This window comes from Poeciliopsis prolifica, unplaced genomic scaffold, assembly GCF_027474105.1.
Source record: "Poeciliopsis prolifica strain line A6 unplaced genomic scaffold, Auburn_PproV2 SCAFFOLD007, whole genome shotgun sequence".
NCBI classification, from domain to species: domain Eukaryota; kingdom Metazoa; phylum Chordata; class Actinopteri; order Cyprinodontiformes; family Poeciliidae; genus Poeciliopsis; species Poeciliopsis prolifica.
In genome coordinates this window covers 7,603,196-7,617,253 of record NW_026562382.1, presented here as the reverse complement: position 1 = coordinate 7,617,253, position 14,058 = coordinate 7,603,196, and the positions used below count along the sequence as shown (strand labels likewise).

Sequence of the window (14,058 nt, the reverse complement as noted above, 5' to 3'; positions counted from 1 at the left end):
GAGAAGCACAGACGACTTGTCTGTGTTTCTCATATTGTTAATAGCATACTTTTATTTCTTCAACATTTTTCTAAACTCCACCTTTTAGTATTGTGTTATATGAGTTTTTGTCAAGGTTGTGATCTGCAATTGCGCAAATAATGCATTTCTAAATGTAAATCGAGCACATATTTTCCGGAACTTCTTTACAGACTGAGTTTCATACACGGAACTGAATATGGGTTGCGCCAGCAATGCTAACCTACATAGCTATCTCTACCGGTAGTAGGTGTCATTCAGTTGTCTTTCCGCGTTAATTATAAACTCGTGAACCTATCTAAAGGTGAATGACAGTCACTACGCCGTCGTGTCGTTATTTTGTAATCAACCCATCCAACTGAGACGCCAAAAATGAGAGAAGGGTGAGTAGCTGGCGACTTAGTCCACCCTTTAATGACAGCAAGGTGGCTAGCTTCAGAAGCTACATCCAGCCGTGCTAACAGCTAGTGGCAGCCAAAGATAGTGGTTAGCATTCTTGGTACTCAGCTAACTCGTCTGCACTTATGGTCACATTTCCGATGGGGTTTAGTTCACATTTACTGGAACTGTCTGACTTATCGATCTGGGAGTTTCTTGTGAAAGACCAGAAACACGACTTACTATGACTTCCGTTGCCGTTTTACGTTATGTCCATAGCGGCACAGCTACCTCTGAAGACATCCAACCGCAGTAAGCCTTAATCACGGTTTCCCAGGTTGACAGTAGCTAGTACCATTTCTTCATCGTGGGTGAGGCTCGGTCATTTTTCGTTCTTGTATCGTTCTTATGTCTCTGAATGCTGATTTTATATTTTATCAAAATGGCCCAGTTTTAAGTTGCTTAAGTGACATCTTTTTTATATATTTTTATTAAAACAGTTATCTCATACAAGGACTCTCCTGAATGAGATAACTGATAAGAAAATGTAGTTTGCTCTGTTAAATTTTCCAATCCAATAAGTATTTTATCACCATGTTATTTATTGTATGTTATGTTTGTTTCTACCTTATAGATCGGCATACATTTGAACATATTACACCAAGACAGGTGTAGATTTAACATAATCCATTAGTCCTCTATGTTTGTGACGACATTATACTAAATGTGCACTTTGGTTTTTCTTGTTTTTGTTTTATTATGACTCCCTGATTTTATTTTTATGTGCCCATTTCTTTCATATTTGATTAAATTTCAGTTTGATAAGCTTCTAGGTTTCTTTTCTGAGGTTATTAAATTGACCTAATTCCTGTGCATGTTATTTTGGGCTGCACAACACCATGTGCAATGACAATATTGATTATGCGTAACTCACATTTTATGTTTCCCAGTCCTTTTTCTTCACAATACCAGATACTGCTTGTTCTTGCCATGACACATTATGCAGCTCTTATTTTACTCTTTTAAGATTGTAAGTTTTAAAGGTTTAGTATTTTTGAGTGTGATTCTGATGTAAAAATTATATTTAATATTTTTGAGAAAATATTAAACATAACATAGCTTTATGTTTTTTTGTTTTTTTTTTTATCTTACCAAAATTAATAATCACATGCATTGCATGCCTACTATGTCATATGCAATATTTTTAGTAAGAGAAATTGTGTGATTTTTGCATTTTTGGTCTTTACAGATTTCAACAATTGTTTTGCCCTCTTCTGACTCTATTTTCAGATTGTGTATTTTCTGACCCACCTCTTGTGCAGCCATGGAGAAGCCCTGGAGACTGTGTGGGGCGATGGGGCAGTGCACCCTGACTCTAGTATCCTGGGCCTGGGGTGCCTGCCGAGTTTTCCTTTTGGCTCTCATCCTCACTTTCCACCTGTATGGAGGTTTTTTCCTCTTCGCTCTCATCTTCGCATCTGTAGTCGGCATTCTCTACAAATTTCAGGATGTTCTTCTCTACTTTCCTGAACAGCCTTCCTCCTCTCGCCTGTATGTTCCCATACCAGCAGGAATCGTGCATGAGAATGTGTATATTCGCACCAAGGACGGTGTGAAGCTCAACCTCATCCTTCTTCGTTACACAGAAGGAGATTCTGCTTCTGGCACCACATCCAACAATCAGAGCAGCCCCACTTCTTCTGCTCCTCCTACAATCCTTTATTTCCATGGCAATGCAGGTAATATTGGTCACAGAGTGTCAAACGCACTTCTAATGCTGATCAATCTGAAAGCAAATGTGGTGCTGATGGATTACCGTGGCTATGGAAAAAGCGAGGGAGAGCCATGTGAAGACGGGCTGTACCTCGATGCTGAAGCAACCTTGGACTATGTCATGACACGCCCCGACCTGGACAAAACAAAAGTGGTACTCTTTGGTCGCTCATTAGGAGGCGCTGTAGCTGTGCGTCTTGCATCAGTAAACCCTCACCGCATAGCGGCCATCATCGTTGAAAACACCTTTCTCAGCATCCCTCACATGGCTGCAACTCTCTTCTCGTTCTTGCCAATGCGCCTGCTGCCCTTCTGGTGCTATAAGAATAAGTTCCTGTCGTATAGACAGGTGGCGCTGTGCCGCATGCCTTCGCTGTTTGTTTCGGGTCTGTCGGACCAACTCATCCCACCGGTTATGATGAAACAACTGTATGAGCTGTCCCTTGCACGGACTAAGCGGCTGGCTATCTTTCCAGAGGGCACGCACAACGACACGTGGCAGTGTCAGGGCTACTTTGCTGCTTTGGAGCAGTTCATGAAAGACCTGCTGAAGAGCCACGCCCACGAGGAGAGTGCTCAGGCCTCAGCCAGCGTCACCATCATCTGATGGAGGGTTAGAGGGTGAAGAGTTTAAGAAACTTCATTGATTTTTGGAGTGAATGTACATTTTATGCTTTTATTTGGGTTTTTGTTTTCATTTCACTCTTTCTACTTTTCTTTAAATTTGATATGCTAAAATATTTTCACTATTTCAAGGGTTGAGGAGATTGTAATATCTCCCTGGGTTTCCTTGTGCTTCAAATATGAATGGATGTGTCTATGACCTTTCTATGAACAAAGCCAGAGCATAGTTGCTAACATCACAAGATGTGCTGAAACCACTGAGAAATCTGATAGTGTTTTTTTTTTTAGATTACGAGAAATCTACTGATCTAGTTTTAAAAGAAGTTTGACCATAAAAGGTCCTGTGGCGTTCATGTGAAAATTGATCAAGACACAATTGACACATCTGTGTCTAATTTTGTAAATTAGAGTGGTGTGTAGAGGTATACTGTAAATATATTTGTTAATACACAGAACTTTTCAGTTCAGATTTAACCAAATCTTTCTTTGTGTGGGTGCTTACAGTTTCTAAGGAGTACATTGAGGAATATAGCAATGTGTCCCCATTCCCCTTAGTGCCATGTACATGCAACAGTTTGGCATTTCACAACGTTCTCACATAAATATTTATATGCACCTTCAAATTTGGCCTTCCACATTAACATAAAGAGAAGCTGCTGCATGTTTATCATTGGCTCACACAGAAGAAATGGTGAGACATATAAGGCGAATCGCTATGATACTACTTGTTAGAGATAGGAAGTTGCTGCTTTCTCAAGAATTAGGCACTTTCAAAATGCAGATCCATCTGAATGAGTGAGCATCCTGTCAAAAAGTATGGTTATTTCTGGAATTGAAATGAAAAGTAATACTCATGCATATCATTTGTCAATAATTATTTTAATGGTGTTTATGTTAATTTAGATGCTTAAGGCTTACACATAATTGAAACTTTAAAATTGACTTTCTTTACATAATAAAAAGAATAAAAGGTTACAGAAAGTTCAATAAAAAATGCTAGGAATCAGTATCTCCATGAAGAGATGCAGATTCTTGTGCGCTGTGTGTGTGCTCACAGTGCTCTAAAAGTTCCAGTTAGACAACACCCAGCAGATGGCATGGCCCCATAAACCATCAGCAATTGTGGAAACTTAACACTGAACCTCTAGCAACTTGGATTCTGTACTTTTCCAAAATTCATCCTGACTGATCATTTTGAAATGAAATGCAAAATTAATGTTTTTTCTGTGGGAAAAGGTCTTTGGATCTTTATTCATCTGAAAACCAGGCCAGGTAAGGTGCTTCTGGCATTATCTGGTTTAGAAGTGACTTAACACAATCAATAAAGGACTTGTAACACAGGTCTCGGATACATCTGTGTGGCACCTCTGGGGACCCTGACTTGAGATGTGTTCCTCACTTTATGAAAAATTTTTCCTTCCTTGCTCGTATGGAGTTTAGCATATTTCTGAGATTTAAATTTGGGATTTTAATTGTTCTAAGCCATAACTATTCAATGATATCACTCAGTTTTAATTAATCTATAAACAAGTTAAACTTTTTTTAGTTGAATTACTGAAATAAATATCCTGAAAATATTAAAAATGTATCAAGATTCACTTGCACATGTTGCAAAAGAGCAACTCACAAAATAAGTTTTAGGCATTACTAAGCAGCTACTATATTGATATGCTTAGTGCAAAGGGGCAATACTCAGAAAATTGGTTACTATGGTAATCAGCTTGGCTCACGTGGCAATTAGGTCACTTAAGTAAATCTATTAGCGATAATTCAGGACAAAATTTCCAGTATTATTTCCAAGCAGTGGTAATGCGAATGAATGAGTCATTAATAATGAGAAGGAAGGAAACAAACTGCCAAGTAGCAAGAAAACATTGTAGATTATTGGTGAACTGTAATGAATCTTAAAAACAACATTTTTTGTTAACTCCAAAGGCACATGTTAGTTTCAGTTTGTCCTACATGTTTTATGCACCGGCCAGTTCAACTGGGGATTTCCAGTTATTGGCCAGTGCTTGTTTATTCCCCTTTAAAGCATACAATGTATGCTGATGTGTGTGTTGCATTACAGTCGGGCGGAATCTGTTAGCCCCTTAAGCACTGGGAATAAACTGTGAGCGTTTTTAGTCAAATGTGATTATGAGCTATTATCCTTTGCATTTTAATTGTTAATTGAAGGATCCTGTCTCCCTGTGCTTATATGACAAAATGCCTTTTCTCTCTTAGGGAGGGCTTTTAATGAGCTAATTAACCTTTCCTGCATGACTTCCACAGGATGGGCCTAAAACCTGAAGATTAAAATCCTATTATCCACTTTTTCTTTCTGAATGCAGCACACTGCACTGCAGTGGTTTGAAAGCCATTTGAATATATTCAGTAGGTCTCAGCCATATTAGATTTTAAAAAAGAAAAGAAAAAGCAGTGAAAAGACCCAACTGGTGTCTGTCAATGTAACTACAACTTGAAAATGGTCTGCGGCCACTAGGAATGTAAGCGTGGTCTTTAACTAAAATGCACCGTAAAAAAAAAAAGATTGTGTAATGATCGTCCTTCCTCCGACTTCTGTGATTTCTTACCACTGGTTGCACTAAACAGTTTCAGACAATTTTTGTATGACATCAAATCCACATGCTGATTTTGTGCAATCTACGTTTAGCTTTGAGAACATAAACTTTTATTTCCTCCACCAGCTTTGTTTCAGATATTTTTGCTGTTAATTGAATATCTGCACTCATGAAGATATTTGCCTTTCATCCATTTGTTGTTTCACCTTCTAGTTTAAACCTATTTTGACGAGTATAACACTTAATTTAGATTGTCACAAAATATGGGTTTCTTTAACACATGATATATAATAAAATTGAATGTCTTGATTTTTTTTTTCTCTTAGAAAAATGTTAGGTGTGCAAAGCTACTTTGAGTGATATTTTTCTATGTTCTGGCTGTGAACAGATCAGAGTGATTGCTGTTGGAAATGTTGACATGATTTGAGATTCTAAGTGTTGATGTTGCAAGCTGGCATGTGTTTACATTTCGTCTTGGCAAGCTTCTTGAATGAACATGCACAGTGTTGAAATACTTTGTGTACACGCATCTTTATTTTGAACCATGACTTCACTTTAAAGAACCATTGATGACACATGTGAATGAGCTGTTTTTATCATTGGAACAAAGCAGTCGCTTTGACTGACTTTCCATTTCAGAGTTATGTATCTTTTCTATTTCTTTCAACTTCTTTTGTAAGCACACATTTTCACTTTCTATTTTCTGTATTGTTACATGCAATAAATTGATACAGTAAAATGGTGTTTTGATGCACGTTTATTTCTTCAGGGATTGTCCTAAATTTAGCTATATTTATTGTACCAACAGCCCAACCAGCTTTCTTGTCTCAGCAGAAGAAAAACTTTCCTAAAGCATAATGCTGCCACCACCATGCGTGACTGTGGTTGGTAAAAGGTTACTTGATGTTGGCCTATCAGAATATCCTAATGAAATACTTTGGAAAATCTTTAAAGGATATGAATGATTTCACATGGCACTGTAGAGCATATTGCTGCTACTATTTACCTTATGTTCTGTCATGAACAGCATTTATGAAGACCAAAAGGTTCAAATGTATTTTAAAGGCAAGAAAATACAAGGGCACTGCCTACATTGCAATACAACTCTTCAGTTTGCTATAGGCCTTTAGTTTTGTTGTGGCAGGCCGATTTAATAATGTGTATTCTTATATATGTAGTCTTTATTTTTTCTCGCAGGACTTCTCCGTCAGCCAAAACTTTAGTTGTGGGCGGACATCTTCACGGCATTCTGTCTCGAAGCTAACTAGTTTCCAACATGCTCTTGTGAGGCAGCTAGTAAGCTTTGCGTCCATCACGGGTAAGTGCAAATTTATCGCCAGTTCGTTTTCCCCATTGGTTCACTTCTGCTGCCAACCCGCATGAGGCTACGTGTATTCTGTGCAGAAAGAAAAACTACTGACAGAGATTTATGCAGTGTGAGAAGCACAAAGCTGTTTCTAAGAACCACAAACACACCCCATCAATTTCACGATACTCACGCTACTTACCCAACTCATGACACTCTTCGTTTTTGGGTGAGACTGAACAGCGCTCTGTCAGTTATTTAACCCTTTGTTACATTATTACCCCAAACATCAAAGTATTTTATTGAGATTTTATGTGAGAGAAACACACAAAGATATAAAGTGAAATGAAATGACATATGGTCTCTAATTATCAAAAGCAAAAAGTATGGTGTGTACTACTATTCAACATTCAAAAGAAAAATCTAGTGCAAATAGTGACCTTTAAAGGTCACCCAGATAGAAATTTGATAACCACCAATAGGACCATGGCAACCATAGAGGACCTGCGTACAAGTGACAAGTTTGTAGAAAGAGCAAGAAATCTGCTTTTCATGGATGGAGGAGGGTAAAACTGTTAAAATGCTAAAAAGCGGAAAAAAATCTTTTCTGTAGCTAAATTAATTGTGTTCTGTTTTGTTGGATTGCCAAATCTGTTTTTTCTCAGGTTATATCTGCAACCCTGAATATTTGAAAATGTTGCTCACCAAAGAACTTTGAAAAAGCCTTATACATATTTCAAATAACTGAGTAGCAACTCACTGGTGGTATTTTTCACAATGTGTTCAGTTGTTACATAGGACAAAAACATGTTTTTTTCAGTATTTTTTCTTTAATTTGCAGTCCAAAAAAACACTTTGTTACACAGTCATGATTTAGTGACTGTAAAGTCTTGCAGGAAAATGTGGCTATAAATTTTCTTAGCTTAATCTGAGTTTGACTTAATCTCTTTCATATAGCCTCTGTGCTTTGTTGCATAGTGTCTTTATCAGATCTCAATAAATACCATATACATATTTATTTAAATTAAACAGATTTATATTAAATTTAGCAAATTTACAGAAATTTTGCAATGTTTTGGTAAGCAGAAGTGAGTCAATTGTTGCATTAAAATATATTTGTTTTTCATTTCATATACCATTACCTCTGCCACTGAAAACTGTAAAAATAAAACATTTACATGGAACTTTATTGTTGGAAACTGAAGTACAAAAAAATAATAAGTTTGAAGAAATAAAAGGCTACTGGTGTAACTTGTCTCCACTTCACATTTTAATTCTCGGAATTAAAGTTTGTTTAGTTGTGTTATGGGGCCATTTGAAGATGAAGCAAGATTTGCACTTCCTCATTTCAGTCTGACAATTATAGTCATTTATAATGTGGGCTCAAGTGTTTATTAGCTTGAAATCCCTCCGTGCAGATCACAGACGAGCTGTGTTCATATCAACCGTCCTTCATATATGTTGCCATGAGTTCATTGTTAGGATTGGGAAAGAAAGGATGTGTTTGGTAATGAAAGCAAAACAGTTAAAGAGATTTGGCATTCTGCTGGTCAGGCAGGAAGCTGTTGGTGTGGTTTCTTCTGCGGAACCTCGGAGGAGGAAGCTGATTTGTACTGCGTAATCTCTCAGACTAATCAGGATCCAGCCACCGAAAGAAAACGAGAGTTAAGAAAGTCGGGACTGAACGAATCCAGGCTCCGTTAGCTTGCAGCTCCTGAAAAAACATAATTAGAGAAGAGAACATTCGTCGTTTGTAATCTAAGTCTGTAAGAAGAGAAATAGTTTAGGAGTAAAAACGGTCATGCCGCTAGTGTGAACTGTCTGGGGGTTTAAACTTCCACAGCGATGGCAGTTTTAGCAGATGTGAAGCACGGAACTGGACAAGTTGCGTCTGAAGGAAGGGCATCTTGGCCCGTTTTTCTGCTGACACTGGCTGCTGTCACCTCGTCTTCTTTGTCAGCTCTCTCATTGTACCAGTTAGTGGATCTGCGAGCTGAAGTAGAGAGGCTTAAGACAGACATCAGCCGCATGAGAGAAGAGGGCCAAAAGGTCACCCGCAGAGATCAGGTAAGTAACGGTCAGTAGGGATTTCAACTAACATTCAACTGTTCTATTTCACAGTGTTTCTAAAAATTATAATCGTGTACATACAGACTGAAAACAACAAAGGAAGAGAAAATATCAAAGAGCTTTGGGATTTACCAGAGTCTCAAAAAGCTTTCAGTCAAATAAGAAGGAGGAGAACAACATCTGGATCAGAGATCGCAGGTAAAACAGAAAAACATTTGATACTTGATGTAATGTGTGACATTCAAGCTCGCCAGAAACTATCATACATATGTGCACATTTATTTTAGCACACTTCAAGAGCAAGAAGAGTTATCACTTGATCATAAGAGCAAAATTTGTATGTTTATAATTGGTTATATTCTACTACACTTCAGTTTTATTTCTGAGCATTTCACAGGCTTGGCAAAGTTGTGTTGGAAATAATGAAAGAATAAGCAACAAATATAACAAATTTACATTTGCCAGCTTATTTGACCTGGAAAGAGAAAAGGGTACTTTTGGCTTCAGAATTGTGTAATTTTTTTGGCAGTCTGAAATATTTTCTGAACACATAATTTTGCAAAAAAATTGTGATTTCATTTGTAAGCAGCTCTCATCGTTTTAAATACAGGAACATTTTTAACTACAATTTTATGTTGGGATAAAATACTTACTATTTGCACATAACATAACACACAGTAATGACCGGGGTCCTGTGCTGAACAGTGGCTTTTATGTTGATGTAGTTTACACTGTGTTGCCAAATGTATTTGCTCATTTGTTTAATTTAATTTATAAATTCTTATCACTTTAATGATCGAAGAATGACTAACAATTATGAGAATGGGTCATGCTCAGGAACAGGGTCAAGAAATTTAGTCACTGTTAGTACTGCAACAGCAGTATTATAACAAAGTGGAAGTGACAATTGTAACATAGCCACAAAATGTTTAGGGCTCAGTGGATACTGAGGCATGGTGCACATAAGTCACCAGCAATTGCCGGGAGAACAATACTTGTATGTCTGCATTGTGTGAAGTGTAATTTTTGATTTTACACCACATTTCTGATCCACAGTGGATGTGGGATGTTCTTCAGGAGCTAGGATTCTCCTCTTCCAGTGAAATGAGCTCTTAGTTGTTCTGCATACTGATATATTTGGATAGTGCCATGTTTCTAAGGCTGTGGGGCCTACAGAGAGGAAGGAGTCTGTTTGCTTATTTTTGACATGACTGTCTACTCTAGAGGAACACAAAACAAGGCCACTAAAACCATGAATTAGCTCGTTTGTTGTGTAAGAACTTGACCAGACTTGCAAGGACCTGAAACCACTGGAACCACTGAGACAAGTCTTCCCATCTAACATTAGTCTTTTACCACATTTATTTTGGAAAAATGTTCAGAATGTCCCGTAATCACAATTCTAAACCTTCTGGAAAGCCTTCCTCGAACAATTACAACTGTTATAGCACATAAAGCACAGAGGGTTTGCAGATCTCTTCGTAAACCTTTGAAGGGAACCCTGTCTCGCATTTCAATAGCATGGAGTTCAATTTGTTGTAGTTGTGATGCAGATCCAAACACTCATCTTCAGTTGATTATAAAATGGCTGTTAGAAAAAAGCTGCATTTTGCATATTTCCTAAAACTCTCCCATCCTGAAGGTGCATAGGGGCTGTGGGAAACCATGGAGTGAAATAAAATAAAAAAAAAAACAGACACAGAATTGGGCAAGTTGTGTTGGTATTTGCATTAGATACATTTTCATATCACAAAATATCTCCCAACATATAAGAATCATTTGGAGTTTCAGTGTTTTAAAGGGGATTTTGTTAAAATGAAAAATGGCTTCTTGTCCAGACAGTAAAATATCTGGTAGTGATTTGCTTGATACATTTTTTCCATAACTGGAGTCACAGTAAAAAAAAAAAAAAAAAAATCAAATTGCCATCAAGTTAAAAAAAACAACAAATGATTTTTAAATTGTTGTGTACTGGTGACATGATTTTACTGTAGTAGCGTCAATGCAACTCCACAAGTATATTTCACAGTTATCTAGTGTCATTTTAATACAATTTTCCTGCATTTTCTGCCAGGTTCTGTCTCCTGCCTGCAGCTTTTGGCAAACAACAGCAGAAAACCCTTCAGGAAAGGTACACTGTTTCCTGTTTTGCTTTTAATTATGTTTCTTCTACTTTGGAAATAAACATGCAGATAAATGTTCCAGATTAAAACCTACAGAAAACATGTTTGCATCTCAGCTGTTGGTGTTTTTTTTTTCTTTTTTTTTTGCATCTTTTCTAACAAGATGCTCTGTCTTTTACCAGAACTTTCCTCGGGTCCGTACACAGGTATCCCCTGGCAAACTGGGCTGAGGAGAGGTTCATCCTTGGAGACAGATGGAGATCGCATTGTAGTCAACGAGGCTGGTTTCTACTTCGTCTACAGTCAGGTGGGCTCGAGTACTGCAGTTTCTTAATTTGTCCACTGGGGGCTGCTGCTACTCTATTTGCAAAACCATAGCTTTATTTTCCTTTACACGCGATGCTTCAAAAAGGGTGTGCTCTCTTTGACTAAATGCTGTGTTTAATTACACATTTTGAGGAAGGGTTAGACAAATTAGAACATTTTTGTTTTCCTGCCTGTTTAAAAACTTTTACAGTGGACATTACCAATATATTCGTTGGTCTGTGCAGGTCTACTACATGGACAGCACCTTTACAATGGGGCACGTGGTGATACGATGGAAGAGGCATGTTGTGGGAAATGAGGATCAGGATGTGCATTTGTTCCGCTGCATCCAAAGCATGAACCCTGATTACTCTTTCAACACTTGCTACACTGGAGGTGAGCTTGTGCCATGTACTATGTCCACTAATAGCAACTCATTAAAGAGATAAAGTACAGTGTCTTTAACTTAAGTTACATTATAATTGTGATTTACTTTATGCAACCTGACTGAAGTAGACATCTGAATCCTGCAGGTATTGTAAAGCTGGAGAAGGGAGACTACTTGGAGCTTTTGATCCCCCGGTCCATGGCCAACATTTCCATGGAAGGAGACTCTACCTTTCTGGGTGCTTTTAAGCTTGCTTAAAATGTGTCACCTTATCCAAATGAACAAAAGATGATAGGGGATAAGTGCCATGTAGTTGGAGGAAGGCAAGCAGTGCAGCAGAGCAGTTATGGTAACTTGTTGAACAAAACATACAGCAATCAGCCACTTCTGCCCTGGCAGAAACACATATTGCATGTTTCCAGTGATGAACAGTCAGATCTCATATGAAACAGACAATATGTTGAGGCTTTTAATATTTACAATGTGCACTTATGTTACTGTTCAAGTCAAAACATTCAGATCAATGTGTTTTCTTTATATAACCCCACACTTAGCAATCACATCTTGAGGCTCATTTTTCAACTTTAAAGCTTTAAAAATGCTTCATATCACTTAACATGTTAAGCAGGATTACTGTGTCACAAAGCATCTTATTTTATTTTTTTTCAAATGCAGGTTTTTCACTGTGATGCTCTCATTTGAACAAGCCTTTACATATTTAGCTGATGTAAGAAGTTTGATGTAATAAAATGCAAATGTGTGCAAATGATAATGTGGGATGAGATCATTATTCCAATTTTGGAAACAGGAAGCAAAGTCATTATGTGGCAGAAGAAGAGAGAGACATCAAGATAAGGTGAAGCGGGAACAGTGGAAACCAAGCTTACAAGCATATTTTTAGCTTCAAGAGAAACTGCAGGCGGATGCTGTCAGCAGTTTCAAAGAAGCTGATCAATGACTTTGTCACACCAGATTTCTGGAAGAAATTATTCTGCTCAAAAGTACTTAAGGTAATAACAAAGATATTGAAATACGAGTTTTGTGCAATGTATAGATAAGCAATCTGTGTATGCCTTTGAATGTGCTTATGGTGTTGAAACTTTGTTACCTACAAGAATGATTAGAGATGGTGCATCCTATTCGTCAAACAAGATGACACTTGACATTGGATACTTGAAAATTAGATGAGATTTTGGAAACAACAATAATATTTTGTGTGTGCTTATATTCACAGATCAATCAATGATTTCAATCAATGATTTAAATAATCATTATTTTGTGTAAAACTGTTCTATTCTGTCCTCTCTAAATATTTGAAATTGATATTTAGAAAAAAATCGCCATTTCAAGAGTTACCCATTTGAGGCGTGCTTGCCATTTATCTTTTCTGTTTTCTGTTTTGTTTTCTATTCCATATGCAAAATCCTGCTAAACAATTTAAGAATTGGAAATGCTTCATTACTGTTTTTTATGTAAATGAGTGCTGTCAAGGAGATGACAGTATTTATTAGCCATCTCCATCAACCTAAGTGCTGCTTCCTTTCTTACCTCAAAATGAGTTTCAAGCATAGACTAGAATTGCAGAAAACAACAGATTCCAAATCTAATCTATCAAGTCCAGGTTTTCACACTTTGACCAAAATCATATTTAATAAGTTATTCCTGTTAACTTAGTTCTGTCTCAAGTTTCCACCGAAGCAGAGTGAATTGTAGGTTTCCCTTTTTGCTAATGCTGGAAATAGCTCTGTTTCTTAAGCAATGTAACGTGTAACTGCATTTTAAATTCAATCCAATTTAATTATAAAGCCATTTTTTAAAAATTAGTTATGTAGCACACAGTGAGCTAGTGAAGAGGAACCAGCACAGGAATGATTTGTTCTTTCCTGTGTGATCACGTCAATAGAGAAGCCGCCGCATTTTGGACGAGCTGAAGGCAAGAGAGAGCAGCCTGCCTGACCCAGAAATACAGCACATTACTATAATCAAGCCAGGAGGCGACAAAGACATTTTTCTACCCCCAGTGCATTTCAAATATGGAGTCAAAGAGCCTAGCTGCACAGTGGCGCTGTTGCCTTCCAGTAAGTGGGGGTTTTCTGTATGGAGTTTGCATGTTTTTCCGTGTGTAAGCATGGGTTCTCTCCATGAACTCCAGCTTCAGCAAAAGCATCAGCACAAATAAAATTAACAGACATCAAACCACACACAACACGGTCTTCTTGCAGAGCTGTCGTAATGCTGCATTCATCAAAGACCTTTCGTAGTTTCTAAATTTGGATAATTTCCAAACTTCTTTTAAACATACAAAAAGTTGGGGATGGTTTTACCATGTGAAAATATTATTCATTTCTCATTAGTATTTGAGAAAACAAAAGTACTTTGTTTTGTAATAGTTTTTCAGCAAAAGATGCATCCCACAACACACTATATTCTTCCTCTTTATCACACGCAGTAATTCTGTCTATTAGACCAAACCGTTTGACAGAGCCTTGCGGGTGGTCACTTCTTCAT

General features: G+C 37.5%; 2 protein-coding genes across 3 annotated transcripts; both read left to right on the top strand.

Moving 5' to 3' along the window:
* The first annotated feature begins 232 nt into the window (after positions 1 to 232).
* On the top strand, positions 233 to 6,100 carry abhd13 (abhydrolase domain containing 13). The gene is made up of 2 exons (XM_055032184.1): positions 233 to 401; positions 1,687 to 6,100. Exon 2 carries the CDS (start codon positions 1,721 to 1,723, stop codon positions 2,774 to 2,776), a length of 1,056 nt encoding a protein of 351 aa, XP_054888159.1. The 5' UTR covers positions 233 to 401; positions 1,687 to 1,720; the 3' UTR covers positions 2,777 to 6,100.
* A 2,190-nt stretch (positions 6,101 to 8,290) lies between these two features.
* tnfsf13b (TNF superfamily member 13b) lies at positions 8,291 to 12,316 on the top strand. Of its 2 annotated transcripts, none has more exons than XM_055032186.1 (6): positions 8,291 to 8,730; positions 8,817 to 8,931; positions 10,808 to 10,864; positions 11,063 to 11,163; positions 11,408 to 11,558; positions 11,696 to 12,316. In XM_055032186.1, the coding sequence occupies exons 1-6, from the start codon at positions 8,509 to 8,511 to the stop codon at positions 11,806 to 11,808; spliced, it is 759 nt and encodes a 252-aa protein (XP_054888161.1). In that variant the 5' UTR covers positions 8,291 to 8,508; the 3' UTR covers positions 11,809 to 12,316. The 2 variants fall into 2 exon arrangements, with proteins under 2 accessions (XP_054888161.1, XP_054888160.1); XM_055032185.1 differs by having other exon boundaries at positions 11,039 to 11,163.
* Positions 12,317 to 14,058: the final 1,742 nt, after the last annotated feature.

Excerpts from the sequence above, each read along its gene's own strand:
- abhd13 (XM_055032184.1), top strand. The coding sequence starts at position 1,721 with ATGGAGAAGCCCTGGAGACTGTGTGGGGCGATGGGGCAGTGCACCCTG.
- tnfsf13b (XM_055032185.1), top strand. The coding sequence starts at position 8,509 with ATGGCAGTTTTAGCAGATGTGAAGCACGGAACTGGACAAGTTGCGTCT. Across the intron at positions 8,731-8,816 it reads AGGTCACCCGCAGAGATCAG|ACTGAAAACAACAAAGGAAG; the intron begins GTAAGTAACGGT and ends GTGTACATACAG. Across the intron at positions 11,164-11,407 it reads TCTACTTCGTCTACAGTCAG|GTCTACTACATGGACAGCAC; the intron begins GTGGGCTCGAGT and ends TGGTCTGTGCAG.